Source organism: Drosophila miranda, chromosome XL (assembly GCF_003369915.1).
Source record: "Drosophila miranda strain MSH22 chromosome XL, D.miranda_PacBio2.1, whole genome shotgun sequence".
In the NCBI taxonomy this organism is placed as follows: Eukaryota; Metazoa; Arthropoda; class Insecta; order Diptera; family Drosophilidae; genus Drosophila; species Drosophila miranda.
In genome coordinates this window covers 21,801,939-21,828,517 of record NC_046673.1, presented here as the reverse complement: position 1 = coordinate 21,828,517, position 26,579 = coordinate 21,801,939, and the positions used below count along the sequence as shown (strand labels likewise).

General features: G+C 43.9%; 1 protein-coding gene across 4 annotated transcripts in view; it reads right to left on the bottom strand.

Moving 5' to 3' along the window:
- Positions 1-26,579, bottom strand: part of LOC108154386 (tyrosine-protein phosphatase 10D) — a 55,395-nt gene that overhangs the window by 7,441 nt on the left and 21,375 nt on the right. For 2 of the 4 annotated variants that reach the window (XM_017284653.2, XM_017284661.2), the window contains exons 3-8: positions 5,972-6,221; positions 3,260-3,541; positions 3,021-3,068; positions 1,041-1,713; positions 544-968; positions 44-475 (exon numbers count right to left, since the gene is read on the bottom strand). In XM_017284653.2, the coding sequence (XP_017140142.1) occupies positions 44-475; positions 544-968; positions 1,041-1,713; positions 3,021-3,068; positions 3,260-3,541; positions 5,972-6,221 (2,110 nt within the window). The remainder of the gene's footprint in view (positions 1-43; positions 476-543; positions 969-1,040; positions 1,714-3,020; positions 3,069-3,259; positions 3,542-5,971; positions 6,222-26,579) is intronic. The other 2 variants (XM_033388316.1, XM_017284669.2) reach the window with 1 other exon arrangement.

Below are 26,579 nucleotides of genomic sequence, written 5' to 3'. Positions count from 1 at the left end.
AGAAGATTGAAAGAACAAAAAGAAATGCTCTATAGGTCCTTACCCGACTTATTCTCGGAGACATTTTTGGTCTGGACACGACCAGGATTGTCGCTGGGCCACCATTTCAGAATGTACGACTCCACTCGTCCCTCCGGCTTGGGCCACTCCAGCGTAATGTTGCGCGAGTCCACCAGTTGGATGATATTCGAGACGGGATTCGGGGGCACTGTCGTGTTGACCTCCTGGGGCACAGGACTCTCGACGCCAAAGCTGACGGTGTTCACCTGAATGGTGTACTTCTCGCCCTTGGTCATGTCGGTGATGTCCGCCTCCGTAGAACGGACACTGGGCAGGCGCACCCACTGCTGTTCGCTGTCCGTCCGATAGCGTATCGAGTACTCCGTAAACTCTCCGCTCTCTGGGGGCGACCAATGGACCAAAACGGAATTGCTGCGCACCGTTTCGATGGTCATGTTGCGCGGTGGATTGGGATCTGCGAATACACGGGGAGATTCAAAGATTAGCTGCGGATTAGCTGGCACTGCTTTGGAGGCCACTTACAGACGGCCTGGAAGTAGGCATGCGGCTCGCTCCTCAGCTCATGACTGACGGCAAAGACCTTCAGTTCGTAGCCCGCGCCCGGCTGCAGATTCTTGATCACCAGCCGCGACTCCTTGGTGATGAGAGTTCGCACCTCGCTCGTCCCGTTCCTCGAGTACAGGACCTCGTACTGCTCCTGCTTTGAGTTGACGTCGCTTTTCCAGCTGATGTTCAGACCCATGCGAATGCTCTTCAGATCCTCAATGATGGGCGAAGAGGGTCGTGTGACCACAAAGATGCTGGTTTCATTCGATTCCATCTTCTTGGACACGGCCTGAACGGAGAGAGAGTAGTTCCGGCCGGGCAGGAGGCTCTCCAAGGTGAAGCGTGTCCGATCCGTGGTCAGGGTGCTGGTGTCGCCATTGAAGGTCTCCAGTTCGTGGTATCTGTGGTAGGGAAAAGAGAGTTCATAAGAGATCAAAAGAGATCGAGGGGCTCTGGCATCCCGTTTTACTCACACAATGCGATATTCATCCTGTGTACTGGCCGGATCCGCCTCCCATGTGATGACCATCGTGTTGGTCTTGTCATCGTTGATGCTTCGCAGATTCCTAACCGGCAACGGACGCAGCGTCACATCCCCCGTGGCTGGCCATGAGGTAACCTTTCCCGACACCGTCTTCACGATCACGTTGAACGTCTTGCCGGGCTCGGCAATGTCCCTGAAGTCAAAGTACGCGATCGGCTCGTTGCTGCGTGTCACCGTCGACTGGCGGCGGGTGGTGGCCACCGACACCTGGTACTTGTCGAACTCCGATATCCCCTTGGGGGCCTCCCAGAGCACCCGGAACGAATTGGAGGTGATAAAGTCCCGGTCAAAGGTAACGTTCAGCGGACGCAACGGCACTGTTCGATACTGGGCTGTCGTCGGCAGCGATATCTCGTCCTCGGACATTGTCTGCACTGAGATATTGTAGGCTCTGCCCGGCACCAGACCCTTGAAGGCCGCCTGCGCCGGTCCCGGGGGCTCGCCCTCCTTCTCCACATAGAGGACACTGTCGTTGGCATCCGGCGGCTCGATGGAGACCTTGTAGTGCGTATAAATGCCGGCGGGATATGGCGGTTGCCACAGCACCAGCAGCGTCGTCTCATTTCGGAACCAGACAATGAATTTCCCCGGCGTGTTGGGCTCTGCGGGACGGTAGGGATTGATATTCGGCAATGGCAGAGGATTGCTTTGTGTTAGAGCCTTGTTGTTGTGTGTTTTTGTTGCAGAATATTCTAGTTTCTAGTGCTTTCTTTTCGACTGTTTTGGGATGCAGTGGGTACAGTGATTATCATGCAACTGAGATGCTACTGGGTTCAGTTCCTTACACCAATGATACATTTTTTTGTGTTATACGTAAAGCAAGCGTTCAAGTTTAGGCAAATGTTAGTGCTTAAGTTAGATCTAAAGTTAACAAAATTACTATGATTTTTAGTGCTTGGAAGGTGCTAAAATACTTTTGTAGTCCTTGGCAAACATATTCTTGAAATAAAGACCATCGCTAAGTGATTCAAATGGGGCCAAAAAGTGTCGGCAAATTCATGAAATATCTAGATATCTAGGCCTGTAAGAGTCAAGTATATATCTACTACCTAGAGGCAACCGAGGTGCACTGCTGCAAGACTATATTTATTTTACACACTCTGATCAACAAATTTCTGACAAATTATCTAAGGACTGTTCTTCAGAACACTGTAAACTGGTATCTTGTTGTCGAGGGACGTGTGCCGCCACATAAAATACTTGCAACTGTTTGTTTTTTATGTATTCGTAGAATTATCTGTGCGCTAAAGCAGAATATCTGATCTAAGAACCCTGTAACCTGGTATCTTCATTACTAGTGACGTGTGCCGCGACTTCAAATATTTCAACTGGTTTTTTGTTGCATTAAAGAAGAATCTCTAAAGGATATATAAAGAACTGTTATCCTGATTACGAGGGACGTCTCTACGAGGGACGTCTCTATAGAGTCCTCCTCCTAGAATTTCTTTGATTATTTGATGCTCCTTAAGCGATTTTGGAACGAGTTCAAGTTGCTACATCTCTCAGCGATGCCTGGGCATCCTCCTAACAGGAGTGACCACTGTACGTGTAAACTGCAGAATTTCCACTGCTTTGCTGTGGTCCGTTGGCTGTTGCTTTGCCACTGTGTGGTCTCTGGGAGAAAGTGCATTGCGGTTTGGCAATTGTCGGATTAAAAATGAATTTTCGTACACATTTTGGACCAGTGCCAGACCAATGCCGGCCAGTCAGTAGTTTGCTATTGAGGCCTCTGGGATTGGGACTGGCACTGGCACTGGCACTGGCAGTGGCGCTGTGTGTGGGGGGGTGCTGGGGGGCTGGGGGTCAGGGTTACGTGCCTCACTTACGGTCTAGTGAGTGCAAAGGGGAACAGCAGTTGTGTGTGGCATGCAGATAGGAATGGGTTGGCTTGGTTGGTTTTAAATATTACCTCTTAGGATCTTTATGTCCAGCAACTCTTTGTGCCGCGTCCTTCGACCTTTTTGTGTGTGTTTTTGTGTGTTTTGTGTGTGTGTGTTTGGTTATTAGATTGGCATTTGTTTTTTAGTTACAATGAGAGCGTGGGGAAACAGAGAAGTTAATCAAAGGTTGAGTCACACCATCACCAAAGTAAAACAAACGAATGGTAGTTATCGGGCCGGGGTACTGCCACCTGGGGGGATTACTCACTTGTGGTAAAATTACGGCTCGTATAGGCCACCGACTCCTTGCCATCGTAGATCGTGTAGGCCTGCACCTGGTAGGTGGCGCCGGGCGTCAGTTCCTTCACGCTGTGCTGGAATGTGTTGTCGTTCACCTGGAAGGTGCGGTTGAAGCTGCTCGAGGCCTCCGACAGGCCCAGCACCTTGATCTTGAATGCCGTATAGCTGCCCTGTGTGGGCGGGGACCACAGGATGATGGCATTCTTGCCGCTCCTCACCTGCACTGACAGATTCGATGGTGGATCGGGTGCTGAAAAAAGGAATTACAGGCACAAATTATGCATCAATTGAAAGGAGAGAAATCCCTTTGGATGTGTCTATTTGCCGCTCTCTCAGGCTAGTCGGTAATCTCGAGCTCTATTCCCATCTGAAGGAAGCGACAAAAAACCTTCCAACAAAGATTGCTCTTGGTTTGTTGGGACCGACTTAGAGACGAAGGATACTCCCAAAAAGAAATGAAGTAGTCTAGGCTTCAAGTCTAGGCTCATACCCATGGGTCTCAAAACGACCGAGGTGGGCTGCTGCATGACGCTTAAGACACATAAACGAACCGGTGCTGCGACAGGAGTAGGAAAAGCCCGTAGATCTGGGTCTCTCAAGCATAGCTGTACAAATCCCATCCACTCATTCAGTATATATGTACATATCTTACTCCCCTTGACGGATCAATCAAGACTCCGTTGTATAGTTGTGTAGTACATATACTTCATTCACAGCTTTTTAAACAAACAACTCCCTATTCGATTTGAAAATTTCGTAACCAATTTCGTCCACCATGTTCGATTGGTCAAAAATATTCTTTCTCTACGTGGCCTTGTCCCTGGCCGTTGTCGCCATTCCGGTGGTCTTTCTGGTGCACGAGATAATGGCATCGAAAATGTTGCTAAAGAAGCACGACGAAGAGTCCCAGCGACTGAAGGACCTGGACAGCAAGTACCTTTGGCAGCGGGTGCCACAGGAGATTCCGGATCTATCAGTTGAGAGCGAGGCTGAGACCCCAGCAGCAGAGCAGGAGCACAAGCACGAGCAGGAGCACGAGCAGGAGGCGATTGAGATGAGTCCACCAGAAGACCAGTAGATTGGCACTCAACCCACTGACACATTCATTGAATGTGACGAATTAATTGAATAAAAATATTGTTTTTGTCCGTCTCTCAGCGTCTATTTCCACTCAACTTCCATTCCAGGCTTTAGGCTAGCGAGAGCTTACGCTTCCATTCGGATTTCTTCCTCTATCTCGTTCCCACCCGCTCCTGCGACAGCTTCCACTTGAAACTCGAATCTGAAATCTCCCTCTCCCACTCCCACTCGCTATCTAATCTCCCTCTAAGCTTTCGCTGTCCAAAGCGCCCTCTGCTAAAGCTTTTTTACTTCTGCCTGTCGATCGATAAAGCCATCGACACACACACACATGTATGTGCATACTTTTTGATCGTTTCTTCTCACTTTCATCCACTCCGAGCGGCTTGGCTTTTGTTTTTGCCTTGGAATTTGCTTTGACAGTGGGGATTGTGGGCACTCCTCGCTCTCGTTATTCCAGCAACAACACCGATGGCCTCCCAATGCCTACCACTCCCCTTCCCTCCCTGGAGGATTGTTTGTGGATTGTCTGCGGCACGTGGGGGCGGGGTCCACTTCCATTTCATTCAAACGATACCCTTGGGTCATTTTATAGGCGCACTTCCACGCCCTTGTCTCTGTCTCCCTTGACCACTCTCTTTGCCGCTCGCACCCGCTGGTGGTCGGTCATCAAGGGACAGGTGTTGGCCGCTCAGACACTCCCCCCGCCTCCGCCCAAACTTCCCACTGGCTCGCTCTCGCTCTCTTTTGCCAAATTGATTCTGTTGCTCGAGTGACTGTCACACGATACGCTTTTAACCGATGCGTTTTGCCATTCACACTGTTTGTAGAGCACAAGAGAGCCATTCACACGGTTTTTACAGTCGGGAGACACTAAAATGTGGGGTGATTTGGGGATCCGCTTTGAAAAAAAAGGGGACCTTTTCGTTAAAATTTTCGATGCGTGTTGAATTGAAATATGGGTGGTTTTCTTTTTACTGTTCCACTTTTCTGAGTGTATGTTTGTGTAAATCCATTCGGGTGGAACCCAACAATTGAATGGAATGGAATGTCTTCCTTGCATTGGACTTTCATGCTATCAAATGTACATTGCTGAAATATCCATCCCACTGGTATTGCCACAAAGCCGTCGCGGCGGTGCAAAAGATATCGTGTAACAGCCGTGGCTTTAGTCAGAGTTTTGCTCATTAGGCAACAGCCAGACGATGGTAAAGGCGGGGGGCGGCCTACTATTGAACTGCAATTAGCAATTTGCAGACCGTTCGTCGTGTATTTGGTTTCATCGATAGAGTTTTCTCCCAATTGTCCTGCCACTGTCGGACACAACAGGAAAAGGCAATTAGATGGAGAGTAGAAGCCATTGGCGGACAAGGTCCTAATCTTTTGGGATGTGGATTCCCTCAACCTGAGGAAGGAGGCCTTAATCCTTAAATGTCTGCTCTGCCAATGCTTCTCGTATTCCCCCCCAAAAACTATTAGCGAAAGTCCCTTTGGACGGAACTGTACCAAAGGCAGTCTAAGCAGCAATGTTCTGCTCGCTTACCAACACTGCAACAGAGCCAGTGCTGGCAAGCAACACCGTTATCCTTCCATTACTCACCCGTTGTTATGGTCACCGTCCATGTGAGCCAATCGTGATGCGTGAAATTCGTGTAATAAAGCCAGAAATTGTATTTGGTGCCGGGAAGGGCACGCGAGAATTGTATCTCATCGCCAATGTCCCTGGAGGCGATGGTTGTGTTTGGCTCCGGATAGCCAAAGGGCGGACTATAGTCCAGACGATACGAGGCACCATCGTCGAGGCCGGGATTGTTGGGTATACTAATGGCTAGATCTGCGCATCGGACATCCTGTAATGAAACATAAAGAAACGCGTCAAACATTTGTTCTTAGCTTTTTTTTTTAGTTTTGTGAGGGCTTATCTCAATCCCAAGATCACTTGGCATATTCACAGCAAATGCCATCTTATAGCATATTGTTTATTCCCATTGTTTTTGTCTATTGAGGTTACGCTTTTCCCTAGCATACACTACCATCTACTACGCTTTTCAGTCCCCCATCTTGTGTGTGTTTTCAGGTATTCGTTTGAATATTCCATCGGATTTTTCCCAGCTATTATGTACGTTTTCTTTTAGACCGCTATTCTTTGTTATTCTTAGCGGTGTTAGCATTTTTCTTTGTTTTAAAAATTCATTTCAAGATATTTCCAAGTGTAAACGAATGGGTTTTTCCCTCTCTTATATCATATACTATGTAAATATCTTATCATCTAATACATTTTCTGAAGCAATCTCCATTTCTGGCCACTCAACCAAATCTGAGACTCTTTAAACTCTTTGTCTACGAATCCTATCCTTTTTCCAATTAAATATTGTATTTTTTTCCATTTATTCGCATTAGTTGATGGATAATAAATGCTTTATCCATTATTTTCCCTATTTTTCGAGTTATTTTACAGAACCCAGTGTCCTTTCAAAGTATTCCTCTCACTTGAATGTACATTTTCTTCAGTTAAGGTTAAATGTTGTTCATATTTCCATAGATTCTGCAGCTATTTTTGGCATATTTCCATTCCTTTGCAGGCACATGCCACATCCCTGCCTCTAAAAAGTGCAATGACATTACAACAACTACAGCAGCGACAACGAGACAAACAGCAAAAAAAAAAAAGGAGTGACAATTAAATGGCACACGGCCTGCCCTACCCTACCCTGCCCTACCCTGCCCTGCCTTGCCTGCTCCTCTGCCAAATGAGGACGAGAAGGTGTCCTGGATGTTTGTCTGTTGTCCCTGTTGCACTCCACAGTTCTGCTCGGTGTGTTTGCCGATGTTTTGCTCTCCGTCCTGTAGCTGGATGCTGCTCCTCCTGTCTGCTGGGTGCCAGACGCCAAATATTAACACCGCAAACAATGAGCCGCCTACTGCCTGGGATCCCACACAGACGGCAACCGGCGTGCAAAAATGATGCACAAAAAAAAAAGAAATAATAATAATAATGGATTTGGCTAGCGACGGGACACAGATGGTGCACATCCTGCCCCGACAGTAAGCAGTAGGAGCAGCAGGGCTGGGGCACATTAAAGGATTAAAACGACGGAAATGCGCAGTCCGGGAAAGACACCTGGCCCCCCCCCCTGATCGCCTACCCATCTGATGTGATGGCACGATTATTTCATCAAATTCGAACCATTTTGTTTATGTGGCTTTCCATTACACGAATGAAAGCCATAAAATGCCTAAATTTTATTCAAATTTCACCATCAAAAACTATCAATTTCTATGTTCTCGGCCATTCGTCGTAATTTCATTCCGTTAAATGTAATTCCATCAACTTTTAGAGGGCTTTTACCCGGAGGTTGGGGCCTGCGGCTTGGGGGCGTTGCTGCGGTAATGGCCGCATAAAAGCTTATCAAAAAAAAGAGACCAACTTGGGCATCAAATTGAAAGTGCTTTACGGCAAAAATCGTGTCGGAAAATGGCGCACAAACAAAATGGCGCCGGTCGGACTGCCGGAAAAGGAATTATTTTTTGTTTTTTTTTTTGTTGTTTTTGTTGGCTCAATTGAAGTGTATAATGGGCTTTCAAATTTTGTACTCTTAAAATTTGTATTTGTGCCCGAATGTGGCAAAAGTTGTATACAAGTTGGGAATACCCCTTTTAAAAACAGGGAAATCACTTTTTTTATGCGCCATTTTACAGCTACTTTTCTGGGTGTACATTTTTGCGCTGAACATGGCTTTTGCATACTAAATAAGTTGAAGATATATTCACAATCTCAACGCGTCTCGAATGCAAGCAGGAGGCACGACAAAAGCCCCTGATCAATGAAGTTCTCACCTCCGCAGGCATTTGAGAGGTCATCCGAATGCGATGATTGCCACCTCCATAGGTATTTCAATGTCATCGATTCCTTTCCTTTCCACTTTTACACGCATTCCAGGTGTCAAGATATTCTTTCTCACCTCCACACGCACACTCCAGCGTCTATCTGTTTGATTCGAAAGCGCAGCGGCAGCGGGAGAGGCAGCGTCAGCGACAGAGGCAGGGCTTTTGTCCGATTTCACCACAAAGCATCGCAAGTCCCTCACTTCACCACAGCAGCCGATCTGATCGCGCTGATCTGATCATTTCACCACACTCCAGCGGCTCCTGACGCCTGCATAGCATACGAAACTCCCTTTTCTACTCCTCGTGCTCGCGCTCATGCATATGGAATTGGCAACCAATTACTGTCGTCACTCACTTTAACAACCACTCGCCAGTCCAGACCAGTCCACTCCCCTACTCATTCATTCAATCAATCAATCAATCGAATCAATTATTCAGTCTGTTTTTTTTTTCACTACATATTTGGCTTTTTTTGTGGTGGTGTGGACTCGTTTTTGTTGCAAATAGCATTGCGCGGCGGCGTTGCGCTTTCGCTTTATTAAAGCAAAAGAAAAGCACACAAAAACCAAACAAGAAATGGCTAACGAAATCAAAACGAGACATGAAATGTTGGCCCAGTCCAAAAAACAAAACCAAAAAAAACTCACGCATCAGGCAGGCCCCCTTTACAGCCATCTCGCAGTCTCACCTGCTGCTCTCTCTCTCTCTCAGTTGCTGTTCCGCTCTCCCCTGCAGTTACTGCTTTGCTCTCTCGATGGCGGTGGCTCCAAATCTCTCTATCACTCTCACTCCGCTGCTGGCTCGCGGACTGACGCCTAACTGTAACTCTCTTGCATAATTGATCGTTTTTGTTGCTGTTTTATGATTGCGTTTCTTCTTTCTGCTTCTTTGTGCGGCGTTTCTTTCTTCGTTTCTTCTTTATACGCTGTTTGCGATTGTTTTTCTGGTTTGCTGCTTTTCCCCACACGTTTTCTTTCTTTTCTTCTTTTTGGCATTACATGATGCTCAATGGGTTTGGAGCGGTATGATGGCCCATTAGTCATCCCCCCCCCCCACGTACCGATAATGATGATGATATCCAACGGACAGTATGTCAGTCTGGTCACATTATGCAATTAAATATTCGCACACACACACACGGAGAAAGAGAGACTCCGCTCACACACATTCGCACTTGCACTGCGGGTCTGGTATCAATTTATGCAAAATAATACTCGCATGCAACTCGCACACGAAATTTGGCAGTTATTATTTTTTGTACCCTCCCTTACCTTCCCTTCCCCTCCCTTCCCGTAGTGTCTGTGACACACACCCCTTTCGATATGGCTTTGTGACTCATTTGTTGGCTTTGCACCAGAGCCAAGTTTTGTGGCAACATCAAATGGCAGATTGGCAACCAAAGTTTACAGATATACACGAGGGTGCATGTATCTCTCAGATTCTGTTTAAATTTGGCAAACATAGAATGTAGGAATTCCTACAGTCAAAGTTCAGCTTCATTCTGTCCCAGGACGACAGATCGTGTCCATCGATTTTCCATGATAAAAGTATCGAATTTTGTTCAAATACATTAAATGCTACAGAAAAAAGTTTTATTTTGAGTAAAAATCAACATTTTTCTACGGCAAAACGATAGTTTTGTGGACCAATAATCATCGATAATCGATATAAATTTACTTAATAAAATAAAATTAAATTTTTCGATAATTTTGTGTTTTGAGCACTTTTTGTGCCTTTTGTATATCGAAAATCATCGATATTTATCGATTACACTTAACATAAGATCGAAAATTGTGTATTCTGTTCAGTTTTCAGACCCACAAAAATGACTAGATACAAATATCTGTCCGATTTTGTCCGATATATCGATTGACAACCACGAACTAAAATCTTAGAAGTAAAAAATATAGACTGAACATTTGATCCAAAGATTTGTAAAGCCCGCCCATTGTTAGGGTATAAAAAAGAATAGCAAAAAAAAATAAAATAATATACAATTAATGCCAATTAACAATAAAAGGCGAAACCTTCGATTTGCAGGCGCTTGAGGCTGAGACTTCAAGACTTCAGACAAGGTCAGAAAACGATTTGGCTTAGAGTCGTTTTATGGCCAGGGCTTAGCTTGTTTATGTATGGGAGCCGGAGATTATCGGTGGGGATCTTACGGTGAGAATAAACTCGTACAGTCTGAACATTCTCTTCCGTTTCAATGCTCTTTCTTTTGGCGCTCCACCGTTTCACCTTTTATTGTATGTGTATGTCATATATTTTTAAACATTAATATAATATTTATTTGCCAAATGTTTGGGTCTGTGTGTGTGTGCTTTTAGCCATGAGCAACGACTGAGTAAACGTGAACTTCAACCGGCCAAGGCAAACAGAGCGCTACAAAAGCAAACAGAGAGAAACAGACAAGCACAAATCCGGAATGCAAAGCAAACAAGCGAGAGGAGAGCAAACAAAGAAGGGAATTTCATTTGAATAATTAAGCGCAGCAGCAGCCAGCAGCCAGTAGCCAACGAAAGACACTGTTGGGTTAACAATGTCCACGTTCAACGTCCATCAACGTCACAGTCTCCTGTCAAGCCATATACATATCTATATCCGTCCAGCCATCTAGCAGTCAGCCAATCATATGGAAAAATTTGATAAGTAGATAGCCCCAGGAATGTCGCAGGGCAGAAAATCAACAGAAGACGGACCAGAGACAGAACTAAGGTGTAAGCCCCAGAAGAGGGCGAAGAAGAGCAAATCCACCACAAAGAAGAGCACAGCGAAGGACCACACAGCGCAGGATTTCATAGCCTACTTAATGGAGAATCCCGAGTTATCGATTAATAATCGTTTATGGATATACTGAGTTTTCAAGAGTCATTCCTTTACACAAAGATGGAGAGAACTTTACGACTTTACTTATCAACAGGTACCATCCATCCATCCATCCATCTATAAATCTTTTCATGCATGTACTTATTTATAGTTTTGTGCTGAATTGCTCCCCCACAACATAAACCACTACTTCTCCGCCACCACTACCACTGCCTCCAGTAGACTCCTCCACGCGCTTAACAACAGAGCACCACTTGACTTGTCTACGACTTGCATTGGCTGCTACCTGACCAAAAGGCAAAAGCGCAATTAGCATAAAGTGCTTGACGGGCGTGGGGGCGTGTGGGCGTGGGGTGGGGTGAGGGGAGGTAGATGCAGATGTGGTGGGTGCATGATGGGGTCGTCTGACAGTCAGACACGCAGACAGTTAGTTATGCATAGTTGTGCTCGTAGTTTCGTAGCCCATGGCTATTGCTGTAGCTGTTGCTGTTGCTGAGTGCCTTTTTGTATACCCTTTCAGAAGGTATCAAAGATTATGAAAATACACGCATAAGAAGTACATTTATAACATAATGAATGAGGAGGCACAGCTGGCAAGGTGTCCCTGGGAGAGAGTTATAAGGCCGAGAACGGAATGCTCAAGAAATCCTTGCAATATTCGATGGAATTTTTTTGATCGGATTCATCTGTAGATGATTCCATTATGTTTCTGTTTCGATAATGAGAGCCACTAAGATCGGTTCACTCTATAAACAATCGGTGGAAATTACCCTTTTACCTTTTATAAGAGTATAACTAAAACTTCGTCCTCACAAAAAGCTACCCATCTTTTTTGCTTCTTGCTTTTGAAGTGTGAAAAAGTTGGCGTTGGAATTGCTAGTGCGAGTGGTCTTAGTGGAAGGTGGGAGGGTGGGAGAGGGGTGGGTGGAACAGCGAACAATAAAGCGAGTTAGTGGATCTGCCGGAGAGGGCGGGACACAGGGTGCATGTGTCTGCTTGTGCATAAATCGCTTCGGCACCAACTCCTGCCCTTCTCTCGCTCTCTCTCTCTCTCCAGCGCTCTCTCGGTTGTCTGTTTCGCTGTCTCTCTGTTTGGCAGCTTCTGACTTTGTCTCCTTGTCACCCATTGCATTCGTTTATGTTTATTTTTTGCTGCTTTTGCTTCTTCTTCTTCTGCTGCTGCTGCTTATTGTTCTTATTTTTAAGCAATTGCCATTCGTTGCACGTTTCAATTGTTGCTGGCTTTGGTTTTCAGTTTTTTTTCTGGCACAAGGGCAAGGTATGTTCAAGAGAAGGTAAGGCACAACTGCTTTGAAATCGAATAGCATTTAAGAATGCAACTACATTGCAAAGTGTATGCTCTGTCTCTCTCTTGGGACGCCCCACCTTCTGTTAAATATACCCTGGGCCTCTGCTCTGAGCCGAGCTTTTGTTCAGGCTGCTTGCTCACCTTCGTGTGTGTGTGTGTGTGTGTGTGTGCGTGTGTGTGTGTTTCTTTTATTGTTTTTGTCGGTGTGTGCGTATTGCGTGACTAGAATTGTTTGTTTCGTTGTTGTCATAACAGCAGCGCGCCTTGTTATCAGTTTATCAACATTATCATCATCATCTCCCACTGCACGCAACGGCAACGGCAACGGCACAGGCGGCAAAAGAGAGAGAACCTCGACCATGAGATACCCAGCAATGGGAAGAGATACTGAATCTAATAATTATAGGATTTCTACTAGTACTGGCTGTAGTTAGGAAGCGAAAGAATATTTAGGGCTGATCAAAATACATCCTTGCCGACCCCTGATCCCTAGAATCCATGTCCACTTTCACAGCGAATTGAAGTGCTTGAAATTTCCTTAAATTGAACGAAGTTCTATGAACCAAAGATGCAAAATGTCGTATGAAACACCACTCTAGTCAGCTCTTGGCGGGGTCTTTCATATAGGAAATAAATTTGTGTGGCAATCTGTTCCATTTTCCTGAATACAACTTGAATACCCCTGGAACTCCTACGGCGACAAACAGGAAACAGAAATTGAAACGAAATTGTTCGCACAAGATGAAAATTAAGTTGGAAAACAACAAAGAGACAGAAACAGACAGAGAAATAGAGGGAGGGGCCGTAACGTACGAGTAACTCTAGGAAATGTTCATATTTCAAAGGTTTTAATCATTAACCGAAGAAAAAGAGCCATTCACGTGTCACCGCGGATCGAATGGAATTCATCTGAATGGCAAAATGTGTAGAGAGAAAGCTAGAATCCTCTTCGCTAATCAACGTTGGCAGGTGCTTTAATAAGTAATATTTGGGGACGGGCCTAAAGTTCGAAGCACTAGAGTACGATACAGTGTACATAATTTGCAGTCGAATGATTTCAGCACATCATCACACATGGACACACGGGGGATGATGGACCTCCCTGCTCTAGCTCTACCTCTGCATACCCCTGGTATCCCCCTCCACTCCACTCCTCTGTTGCTTGGGGCCACTGTTGCGGTTCGAGTATTTGCGGTTCAGTTACGAACGTTTGACGTTACCCTCCTATGCCTCTCCTCCTGCTCCCAGCAAATGCCCAATTTTGCAATTACAAAACAATTTCAATGGCAAATGGCAGGCAATTCACAAATATCCCAAAGGAAGCCAAAGCCAAAGCCCGTCAGCCCGTCAGCCACTGGTCTAAGTAGCTTCCTCCTAGTAGGAGGCTCCGTCTACCTCTACGGCCGGCTCCCCTGCTGCCATCTCCTGCTGCTGCTCACTCGGCTGAGGATACATATTTTGTGAATGGTTTGGGCCATAAACCACACTACACACACACACACACACACACACACAGAGGGCCGGCGACAGGGTGGGCACAGTGGGACGACTTTAGGTTCTGGGGAAGCAATGAAGAGAGAGAAGAGTGCCTTTGGCGAGGCAATTTACCAATGGAAACTTTTACCCTGTTGACATGTGTATGCATTGAAAACTTTCAGTCAAAGTGAAGTCGAGACTGTCGGAGCAAAGCAGGAGAGAAATGTATTAGAGGGAGCGGAGGAGCAGGGAGAAAAGTAGTGGAGGAAGCGAAGGAGCGGGGAGAAAAGCAGTAGAGGAAGCGGAGGAGCAGACAAAAGCGGGGAGAGAAAAGCAGTGATGAAAATAAGGAGGCTAGGAGGAAAAGCACTGAAGGGAGTGCCACTAGAAGAGAGGAAAAGACACGATACCATTTCCAGCGACGTTTTTTAACCGTCTCCGATCCACACTTGTATTTCCATTTTCCTATTTTCTTATAGGACCAACATCTAAGCCTTCAACGTGTCCACGTTTTCTAACATTTGATTCGAGGGAGTAGCACGTGTTCTCTAGCTTCAGTCGAGAGCCAGCCAGAGAATGCAAAAACAAAATACACAAGAAGTGTGTAAAATACAACAACAGGAAAAACCATCGGTGTAAAACGTGTCGTGTGTGCAGGCTGGGAACTGTTTGCTGTCGGTAGGTGTACAAAGTAGAGCAGCGGGACCTCAATCAACAGACAGTGACGAGGGAAGGACACAGCAAAGGAAAGCACAGCACAGCACAGCACAGCACAGGACAGGACATGGTCGGGACAGGGACGCGAAGGAGACAAGTGTGGCAGTGCAGTAAGAGAATTTATTAGTTGCCTTTCACAGCAAATATTGTGACAAATGGGCATATAAAAGGAGGCCCAAAGGTGATGGCGTGTGCGGACGATATGTCGTGTCTAGGCGTAGTCCCCCCCTCCCCCGCTCCCGTCTGTGCCTCCTTCCCCCATCCTTTGGCTGCATTGGGAAGTGGCGTGTGCATTGAAAAGTTCTGCCAACAAAGAACGGCAGGCGCCATCTTGTTAATTGCTCACAGAATGGGGGACAGGGAGACAGACCCCCGCCATCCATGAGGCAGGCATACGCCCAGGAAGAGGGACAGAGACAGAGACAGAAGCAGAAACAGAGAGGGAGAGATAGATCCCTAATGAGACGTAAAGTCAAGAGAAATCATTTTGCAATTCGAATTGCAGTTGCATTTCCCCCCCTGCCCCCTGGAACCCCGTCAATTGGGGAGTCATTTGGGGGAAAATGTTGAATATTTCGCTTGTTTGCTGGATGCACTTCAAGTGGAGTAGCGCGTTGTTCCACGACTGAATCGATGTGACAAAGAAAGTAGGGACAATCACTACAATAGTGCGTTTATCGATTATTAATCGAAATTCATTCAAAAGCAAAGTTGTTACGAAGAAGATAGGTATTCAAATATTCCGATTGTATTTAGATATCGATTATTAGCCATTGTTATCGATTAGTAATCGATATTACTCCGTTTAATCGATTATTAATCGATATTTAAATTATTTTCACGTTGATCAAGAAGCTTTCACAGTTTAATGAAGTCTATTCAATATTCGATGCAATACAGATAAATATCGATAATCACACAATTCAGTCATTGATGTGATTATCGATTATTAATCTCCCATTATTTGATAGCACTTATTTTTTATAGCCTTATAGGCTCTTTTTTACCACCAGTGCGATTAATGCACAATATTTTTGATTCCTGACTCCGTGCAGGAATTTTTCCGCTTGTCACAGGCATATCCTTTGCGGAGATTTTCTGTTGATTCTCCGTTCATTATAAAATATTTCGCCCTTGTATTTACATCGCACTTTTCAACATTATCGAATGGATGCTCACGCCGCTCCGCTCCGTTAATAATATTGAAATTCATTTTATTGAGGGTTATCATCGCCAACAGCAGTTTAATTAAAACACTTTTATCAATTTATCTATCGAAAGCCATTCTCCAACAATGCGAATTTAATGAACCATAAATGTTTGGCCATGACAGATGGGATGGGCTTCGAGTGGCATGAAAATGTTTCAAATGTTCGGTAAAATGATTTGCAAACTATTTATGGAATTGTTTCTGTCGCTAATAAAATGCATGCGCAATTTTCCACAAATAATGCTTTTTAGATTATATTGTACACAAGCCCCGCGCCATCAAAAAGTGTGTGTGTCTTGCAGATTGCATAAATTATGCCTCGAAATGTGGCATGAGAGCGCTTTCCCCCCAGTAACAACAGAGCCACGGAGCGAATACACACATATGTATACCAAACAGAAAATCAATATTTAATGCCAAGAATGAGAGGAGATGGAAGCAAATTTCCTCGCCATCCCCAAAACGGGGAGAAAGGGTTCTGGCCATGCCCCCTTCTTCTGCATATAATAAATTTTGCAACAAACTTTTGCACTGAATATGGCTCCCTCTCTCGTTGTTATGCCATTTTTCCTGCCATGCCCAGCCATGCGTGGACAGGGCCAGGACTCCAGGTCGGAAATGGGGGGGAATCTGCTTTCGGTATGAGTTTTTTCGTTTTCTTTTCATCGGTGCGGTTAACAACGAGCATGCTATGACCATACAAATGGCATTTGGAGTTCCTACAAGGCAACAGTCATCGCCTCAATCATCTGAAATCCCATTCACATCACAGGCAATCACTGTCTGTGTATTATCTGCGTTTACTTCTGGCAAATTGGGGTTTTTATGGCTAGAACCGAAAATTATGGGTCACCAATGTGACAAGAAAATGAATTTGGGGTCACCAATGTAGCATCAAAAGGCTACCCCTATTAATAATCGGGTTTCTATGGTTTTCACTGTTAAAAAAACGACATAGAAAAACAAATTAGGGGTCACCACTTTTGCGAATCATAGAACTATGTCTAAATACAATTTAAAAACGTGCAACTACAAGTTTAAAGTTCTTAATAATCAAGAAATAATGGTTTAAAGCTCTTAAAAAACCACAGAAATATGGTGCTCAAATTTTGTATGGGTCACCACTACTAAGGAACCAAGGAAGAGAGACCTAATGGTAGACCTCATAAGGCCATCGTTCTTGTAATGATTTTCATTCGATTTTGCTTCACTTACACACACACACACACAAAATCAATAAATTAGCATTATAAATGGATTTGGTCGAATGCCCATCTCAGGGAATTAACCTTAATTGCTTAAGTGCTGTGTGTGCGCTTCTGTTCGATGCCCATGCATTTGCTTTCTTCACTCTCTTTTGGCCACGTCAGTTAGGATTTTCTGGTTACAGGTTAACAGCGAAGAGAACAGCTCCTTAAAGGCAGGCGATACACGGCTTTTATCGATTTGATTCGTTCTCGCTTTCGCTGTTGCTTTATCTTTTTTGTGAAAAAAAAGACTCCCAACACGGTAGAGGGCGGAAGGACACGCTCTTTTAAATCCTGTTCCCGTTCCCTTTGCCGTTTATTGGGGGCCACCCTCATCCTATGTCGTCTCCACCCTCATCTTGGGCTTCTCGATCAGGGTCTACGGAGCTTCTTGCATGTGAAATCTGAACTCTTCTGACTCTGCACATAAAATGGTTCCTTCCATTCTGTCCTTCCCCCACTTAAAAGCTCTTCTAGTATGCCAAAGAGGTCTTAGCTTTTTTGTAATTGATCTGGATCTAGAAGGACTTCCGAGCACCCGATTGTAGGCTTTCTTATTTTCAAAGAAGAATCGTCTTTAAGAGGATTGTGTTATATCCTACAAGGATTCCATTCGTTTTCCTGTGCTTTTGTTCATTTTTTTATTGGTTTCCATTTTCTCGTTCCAATCTTTTAATTTCTATTTCGTTTCCATTGTGCCATTCGCTTTGGGATCACTTCAGTTCAGTTCCAAACATTCCAAATATTTTGGATTCCCGTCGTTCCGTCGTTCCTTCTGGCTCTGCAATACATAAATATGTATTTCTAGTGCCGCACAAGGAACAACCGCATTTTAATCTTAATTAGAAGTTTGCAGCATGCAGCATGCAGCAAGAGGCATGCAGCATGAGGCATTTTTAATTAAGCGACTTCGAATTGCACTTTGCATTTGCCTGTCGTTTTTCCCAAGTGTTCGCTTTGCTGCTTGTTCTGCTGCTGCTGTGTGCAACGAAACGTGGCAAGGCCTTAGCCCCAATCCAGCTGAATGAGCTCTCAATCCTTAAAGGATTTAAAGAGAGAGAGAGAGGAGGGGGGGGGGGGAGAGAGAGGCAACAGAAACATCAAGATTTTAAATCCTTCTCGTGACAGATTCGTGCCAAGGCAGAGCCTCCTTTCAGAAAACAGCGACCCAAATCCCAAAGTGAATCAATGTTTTCTTTCGTTTGTTGTTTCATTCCCATTGTTCCATCCGCCAATTCGAGGGTTGCCCGCTACGGTAAATATTTGTCCAGAGTTGCAACCATGAGAAATGAATCAAACAAATGTGTGTCACAATTTTAATTAAAAACTTTATGGCCGCAACAACATTGTTGCAAGTTTTATGCAGCCCCAGCCCCAGCCACAGCCAGTGCCTGCCACACCACACATAAAAGTTTCCAAATCCGACAGCTTTATGCACCATATTTTTTTAATATGCATCTTGGAAATGGAACCACAAAATGGTTACCGCTCGACGGAGTGCGGCGACAGCGGCAACAATGTCAAGAATCTACATATTGGAAAATTCAGCCAAAAATTCAATAAAACTGCATGCGAAAATATGCTCGAATAAATTCAATATTCGAATATGTACATTTTGAAGCTTTTTAAAACCACTAACCCCCTATCCACCCATCAAAAGGCAGAACATTTTTAAGCCACGCAAATATTTACGCACAAAAGAGGAAGCGGAAAGCAAAATAAACTAAAGAAAAGAAAAAGAAGAGCAAAAAAAAAGTAAAGAAAAGAAAAAGAAGTGCAAAAAAAAGTAAAGAAAAGAAAAAGAAGTGCAAAAAAAAGTAAAGAAAAGATAGGGCCAAAATAATGTAAGGAAAAGAAAAGAAAAGACTAGTGAAAACTAGGGAAAAATGAATGAAAAATATAGAAAGAAATCTGCAACAAAACTCCACCTCCAATGCCTCCTCCCCGCCTGTCTGCCAGCTTCTATGGACCTAAACTGGGAGCTGGGGTTAGCCATAACTTACTGTGGTATGGAAAGGTAGTCCCCATTCACCTCCCCATCCTCCCATAAACTGTGGTGTGGTGTGGTATCTGGATGGTGGATAGTGAGTGGTTTAGTTCGCGCTCGTTATAAGCATCAACCACCACGACAGTCGACACTTGTGGATAAGTGTCGTCAAAGTTTATGTTTAGACCTACTCTTTCCAGAGGGGTACTCTCGTATTGCAGATTCAATAGGACTGGCAGAATTTAGGAAGTTTTTTTTAAAGGAATTTATCTTAGAATACAAAAAATTGCATAAAAAACAAAAAAACAAGAAAAATAATAAAAAATAGATAATAATTTAAAAAAAAATAAAAAATTAAAATTACTTGTGTTTTTCCACAAAAAAAAAAATTTCAAAAACAAACAATTTAAAGTTTTAACAAAAATACATTTTATATGAATAACTTTTAAAAATTGAACCAAATTATATATAAAAAAAAAAATTTTTGTTTCGACAAAAAAAAAATTGAAAGTACAATTTATATAAATACACTTTAAAGTATTAACAAAAAAAGTACAAATTTGGCAAAAAAAAAAAAAATTGAAATTAAGCTATAATATATATGTATATATATATAATATGTATATATATAATATGTATATATATATGTATATATATATATATGTATATATATAATATGTATATATATATGTATTAATAATATATATGTATTATATGCATTTTCCACAGAACTTTGAGAAAATCGAACCATAAATGTTTTTAGAATCCAATGCTGATGTCCGTAAAACACCACCTCCTCCTCGTAGCTCTCTCCCAGGGAGACAGAAACACTTTAGAACTAATTTCAACACCTAAATGCAACCTTAAATCTGTAAATGTTTATTAAAAAAACGATATATGTACAACTATATCAAACCGTGTTCCCTGCCCCCCATTAGAATATTTCAATCTTCGATGTGCTGGCCAGGAATGTGTCTGGTTTATGGTTTCTGGTATCTGGTTTATTTGCTGGGTTGCTTTTTTTCCATTACACTTTTTACACATTTTCGCTCGATTTTTGTACTCCATTTTTGTGTAGTAGTTTGCCAAACCCAAACAAAGGTACAACAAAAGCCCTGCCTGTGCTGCGATGCTGCGATACTGCGGTGGGCCATTAATTGAAGTTTGTTGAACCAAAAGCTGTTTACCAACCCCAACATCCAACACCCAACAACCAGCACAGCCTCCTGGCAGCCCACCACAAGAGATTCCGACACATTTTCTGCCTTTCAATGCGAATAAAAAAGAAACACATTTCACCTGCTGACACTTTCTGATGGCTTTCTGCGGCGGATGGTGATGGCTTTCTGTTTGATGTTTGTGACGACGATGGCGATGGCGATGCCAGAGCTCTGATAAAGGAGAATGCAAACAGAGTTGAGGACCAATTTGTAGAGCAAAAAACTACTACTACTACTTTCCAGTGTTGGAAATTCGCAGAGAGGGCGAGACGGAAGTGAGTGCAGAAGATGCCTCCTCCACGATACAAAAGTTTCCAATGGGATTTTCTGCTGAAATGCACAACTTTGTTGCACAAGTTTTTGGTTTCAGAGCACACGGCAAAGTTTTCAGCCGTTGGCGGTGATTTTTTGCCACATCCAGTGTTGCAAAAGTCATTGCAAATTAGTAAAGTGGCAGCGACAGGAGCAGCGGAGGATCTGTTTTCTGTTGGCTCTACTTAAGAGTTTGATGTGGAGATTGTGGAGACCATTTAATGGAGATTTCATGTTCAGAGTCAGGGACTGAATTTCTCTCTCTCTCTCCCAGAGAGATGGGAGCATCTTACCAGATGGGGAAGCGTCAGGTGCGCCATATCAGCACTTCCAGTGTGGCTTTGCAGTTGGTCCTCAACTCTCTTTCACTCTCCCTCTCTCTCTCTAACAGTTTCTTTCTCTTTCAGTGTGGCTTAGCCATTCAGGGTGGGTTTTAATGGATCTCTCTGCTGATTTTCGCTTTCTCCATTGTGGCCTAGCAGTTGAGGGTCTCTCTTTCCACGTCTAGCTCTCTCCTAGTGTGATTTGCTGCTTTCCTTACTATCGTTTCGATTGGCTAACTTCTTTTACACTTGCACTCACTTCCAGTGTGGCTTAGCCGTTCAGGGTGAGTATTATTACCCCTTTCTCTCTCTCGCAGTGTGGCTTGGTAGCTTTGATGGGAACTTTTCCTGGACACAAATCTTCTGCTTAAAGATTGAAGCATGTGCCATTGAAGCATGCCACATTCCGTCTTGAAATACATTTCCTCAATGGGTTTCGCACGAAACCCCAGCTCCAAAGATACATTTCTACAGAGGGCAAAAACAGGGCGCGACATGATGCAATACATCTCCAAACAGCCACTTTTTCTGCCACTTCTGCCACTCCCCCAATGTGCTGGGGATCGTCTGTTGTTTTGTTGTTCATTTTCCATTAATGATGTAATTTGGTGTCATTGTTATAAGCGACAGAAGCGGCAGAAACGACAGCAACTACACGCAACACTGCCAGTGCATTTCCTACTCGACAGCAGGGGGCTGGCGGGGGACAGGCGGGGGACAGGCAGGGGCCACTCCGGCGTCGGTGGCGGCATCAGTTTGCCATTGCATCAGTTTTCACCCGAGTTTTCTCTGGCAGTTTCCATGGGAGCTCTGCTCTCACGACCCCAAAAGTGCTCCTCTCCACAGCAACGGAAACAGCAACAATGGCAAAAATTGTGTGTGCCTGCGTGCCCCGCTCCGTGCTCAGAGTCATGTTGAAATTCAAATTAATTAACATTTTGCAGCAGCAAAAACAGCAGCAGTATCAGCAGCAACAGCAGCGGCAGGACTACAGGATTTGGCAGGGATTCCAGAAAGCACGAGTGCCTCTGCAAGTGGCAGCTGCCATCGCTTAGACGGCTACAATTTGCATTTACCCAAATGGGAAAAGGAAAGATTAACTGCGCGAAAGCCAAGGCATTGAAGGGAAACGAGTAGAGGGCCCAGGACCCACTTCTGGAAGGATAATCGGCTTATACGACATATTGCAGTGTCGCGACAGTCTGAAATTTGCACTCTATAAAATCTTAAATTAAACATTAAGCCCGCAATTCATTCGTGTTTGATGTTAAAACATCTCTGAACATTGGACGCAGGCTAGACGGCACGCTACTCCGACGTAGGCGATCCTGTTCTCGTTGCATCTTCCCTTTGGCTCCGTTTGAACCTGCTCCTCCTCCAGTGCTGATCGTTGGACGAGTGAAAGGCACAAAATACAGATGGAACTTCTCGCATATGAACTCTGAACTGTTCCTTCCATTCCGGAAGGATGCCAAAGACCTAAAGCGGAAGATCTTAACGTTTTTGTCGAGGCACATATGGCTCTAGAATTAGCCGTAATTGAATGTGGATCGATCTGGAAGGACTTCCGAGCACCCGATTGTAGGCTCTCTTTCATGTTCCGATAACGATAGCACAGGGCGCCATGAAAAATCGAAATAAACTCAAACATAAACGATATTAAATCGATAAAAAACGATAGCTACATCTGTGAAAAGGTAATAGTTGCAATACGGTATTATTTATCGATTTATCAATCGATTTAATTGATAGAATAGACAAAAGGCAAGTAAACACTCTTTAAAGCTTAGATATTCCACAGGAATTCCTTTTTATGGACCTTGCAATTCCTGATCTCAATCTCAGTGGAAATTCCATTTACTGACGAGTATGTGGGGAAAAGATTTCCTCTTTCTTTTCGTTTCCAATTTTTCTGTGTATTTAGCGGCACATATTTTTCGTTTGGGCTTAAAGCAGGGATTAAAGAAGGGTTCCGGGCATTACGAATGAAAGGATGTCCAATTCGCCGGCCATGAGGGGGTCCAGCAGGGGCAACACAAGGGTGAGGGTGACGACGCCATGTTAATGGGAAATGCCATTTCCTTTGGCTTTTGCCAGTGGCTATGGGACACCTGTACCACAAACGAACACACACACACACACACACACAGACACACGCATATACTTCAACATCCCTTTCAAGGACATTATGGCGCAGTCCTAGACCCTACACTCCACTCTCTCTCTCTCTCTCTCCCTGTCTCTCTGGCTCCCCCTTTTCCACACACATAAATCAACGTCGTCTGCTTTTGCGTGGTTCCTCCTTCTTTCGCCTGGCTCCTTTCTTCTGCCCCCCTCCTCCATTTGCCCCCCACTTTGTTCTATTGTTCTGCGGCTCCAACTTCTTCTTCTGCTAGAAAGCCTTCTCCTTTCTCTCTCTCTTAGGTAAATGCTGCTTTTTCTTTCTTTCTTTCGCTTCCTTTTTTGGGCGAATGCAAATATAATCAAGACTCTCTCCCCCCCTCCCCAGGCATCCGTCCCTCGCTTCGATAGGTGGAAGGACCTTTCATAAATATGCATTAAGACACAGCACACGGCACATGCCTCTGCTTCTTTGGGGGCAAGGGAAATTTGCAATTTTAATTTGCCTAATTTACTGCGAAAAAATCGCATTCAGGGGGTAATGTGCTGCTGCATAGAAAAATCAGAGTGCCGCCTTTCCATTTCCCTTTCCCTTTGCCTTTACTTTCTCTTAACCCCAATGATCCCTTTGAGGGAGTTCTTGGGCCACCGAAGGGTGCAGAATACATCGATTTTTAATGAATTGATTGAGGCAATGATTGATTGAAACGGCACAAAGGGAATTCCTGTGCGCCCCAAAAAGTAGGCAATAAAATGTGAGACAGGACGAAAGGACAACATACGAAAGTCTCACTGGGAGAGAGAGAGCGAGCAGTCAAGAGAGAAAGAGATACACTTGGGCTCTAAAAAGGTCTCTGATTCGAGTGATTTTAATGGAACAAAATGGGTTGGAAAAGCATGCTTCCATTCGCTTAGGGGAATGTGGTTTTATCCAACGACAAAAGCCTCAACATTTTTCTCTCAGTGCTGCCCCAAAAGGGCCTCCGAAGCAAAGTCCTGGCCCTGGCTTTCACCAACAGTTGGCTTTCTATTGCAATTGAATTTGTGGCAAATCTTCGTCGAGAGTACAATTTCAAACTCCAGAGTATCTCCCTTAGTATCTACACCCAAGCCTCCTGCCCTGCTCGAGGTCCTGCTCCAGGTCCTGCTCCTGTGTGTGATACCCAGAGAATATTTATGCACACAACCCAAATGGAAAAGGTATGCACATAATCAGAGTAGAAAATTGAATTAAATGCTGACACAAGAGGAATGCTCGAGTGAAGAACTTTCACTTTGACAAGAATGGAATATGAATATGAATATTTTTGATATAACACACGGTATGTGCCTGTTGGAATGTCTCTTATCATCATCCTGCCTTCCATTGAGGCAAATGTAGGGCTGGACGATACCCTGCACTCCATGAAATGCCCTGAAAACTCACTCTCTTGACGGCTAAGCCACACTGGGCGAGAGAGATCAGGCGCAAGGGCCAGCTAATGGTGATTGTTTTCTTCAATCTGGTATTGGGGGAGAGCCAGAGGTTCCATAGCGTGGTGCACAAGAAGTGGATAACGTATGGATATGGATACACATCTCAATTTTAGGGAGGGACCATCTTCCAGGTAGCTTTTCGCAGCAATATTCTTTGGATTTTCTATATTTTAACATCACTGAATCCTTCTATCTATCTATCTATCTATCTATCTATCTATCTATCTATCTATCTATCTATCTATCTATCTATCTATCTATCTATCTATCTATCTATCTATCTATCTATCTATCTATCTATCTATCTATCTATCTATCTATCTATCTATCTATCTATCTATCTATCTATCTATCTATCTATCTATCTATCTATCTATCTATCTATCTATCTATCTATCTATCTATCTATCTATCTATCTATCTATCTATCTATCTATCTATCTATCTATCTATCTATCTATCTATCTATCTATCTATCTATCTATCTATCTATCTATTATCTATCTATCTATCTATCTATCTATCTATCTATCTATCTATCTATCTATCTATCCTAAATTATCGATATTCTATCACATCTACAGATCTTTCCCATCTATCTATCTATCACATCTACAGATCTTTCCCATCTATCTATCTTTCCCATCTATCTATCTATCACATCTACAGATCTTTCCCATCTATCTATCTATCATATATATCTATCTATCTATCTATCACATCCATCTATCTATCTATCACATCTATCTATCTTCTATCTACTATCTATCTATCTTCTAGCTACTATCTATCTATCTTCTATCTACTATCTATCTATCTTCTATCTACTATCTATCTATCTTCTATCTACTATCTATCTATCTTCTATCTACTATCTATCTATCTTCTATCTACTATCTATCTATCTTCTATCTACTATCTATCTTCTTCCTTTCTATCTACCACATCTATCTTCTTCCTTCCTTTCTATCTATCACATCTATATCTAGCTCTAGCTCTCTCTCATTGAGACTTCTACTTGAATTTCAATATTTTTCAATATTTCCATTGCACCGGATAGAGGAAAAATCTCTGGTTACATACCGCTCCACGAATACAGCACTCCTCTCTTCTGCCGAGGGTATCCTTCTCTCTTTTTGAGCCAGAGATTTGTGCAAACAGTTTTAAGCCGCAAAATATACACCCACACACACACACACACACACACACATACATATATACAGGATATATCTGTTGGTATAGGGAGTGTTTACAACAGTGTGTGTCCGTGTGTCCGTGTGCTCGTGTGTTTTTGTGTCCTGTAGCCATTTCTGCTTTTTGCTTCCTTGAGCGTTTTTGTTTTTTGTGTTTTTGTGTTCCCTCAAGGGGGAAAATGGCAGCAGACCGACCCCGCCTGAAAGTGAAGCCTGGGCCCAACACTAAGCACTCTGCTTTCTCCCCCTCTCCCTCCCTCTCTCTCTCTTTTGCTGGGTGTTTCTCTTTCTCTTACACACAAAAAAAGGAAAAGGAAAACTTTTCTACCATTTGGAATCCCAGGCAGACAAATTCAATTTGTTTTCTCCCACAAAATGTTTCTTTCAAATGCCGGCAAGCCAAGGGCTGTCAAGCGGGGGCGGGCGGGATACCCGGCAAGGGGCCGGCTGGAGGCGTGGTCGAGAGGGGGGGGGGGGGGGGGGGGGGGGGGGGGGGGGGGGGGGAGGGAAGTCCCTCAACTATGCAGAAAGCTGCTCCTGCTGCAGCACACACGCTAAAAAGAGGGCAGCAAAAAAAAGACTACAAAAAATAACAAATTTTAAACTTTTGGCGCACCAAAGTCCATATACCCTTGGAGAGTTTTTGTGGCTTAACAAAGTCGCATTGCCACAGATCTAAGAGTCAACAATTGCCTGTGGGCTAAGCAACACTGGAAGAGGTAGATAGAGATTGTCTGGTAGAACTTCGGACAGAGCCTGGAGTCTAGGTACTGGATACTGGGGATATTATTCCTCTAGACTCTGTTTAAAGAGCCCAGGGACAGCCGAGCCATACTTTTCTGATTCTCAAGCAATGTTCTTCTGTATCCTCTGGAAAAATACGAAACACACTCGTACTCC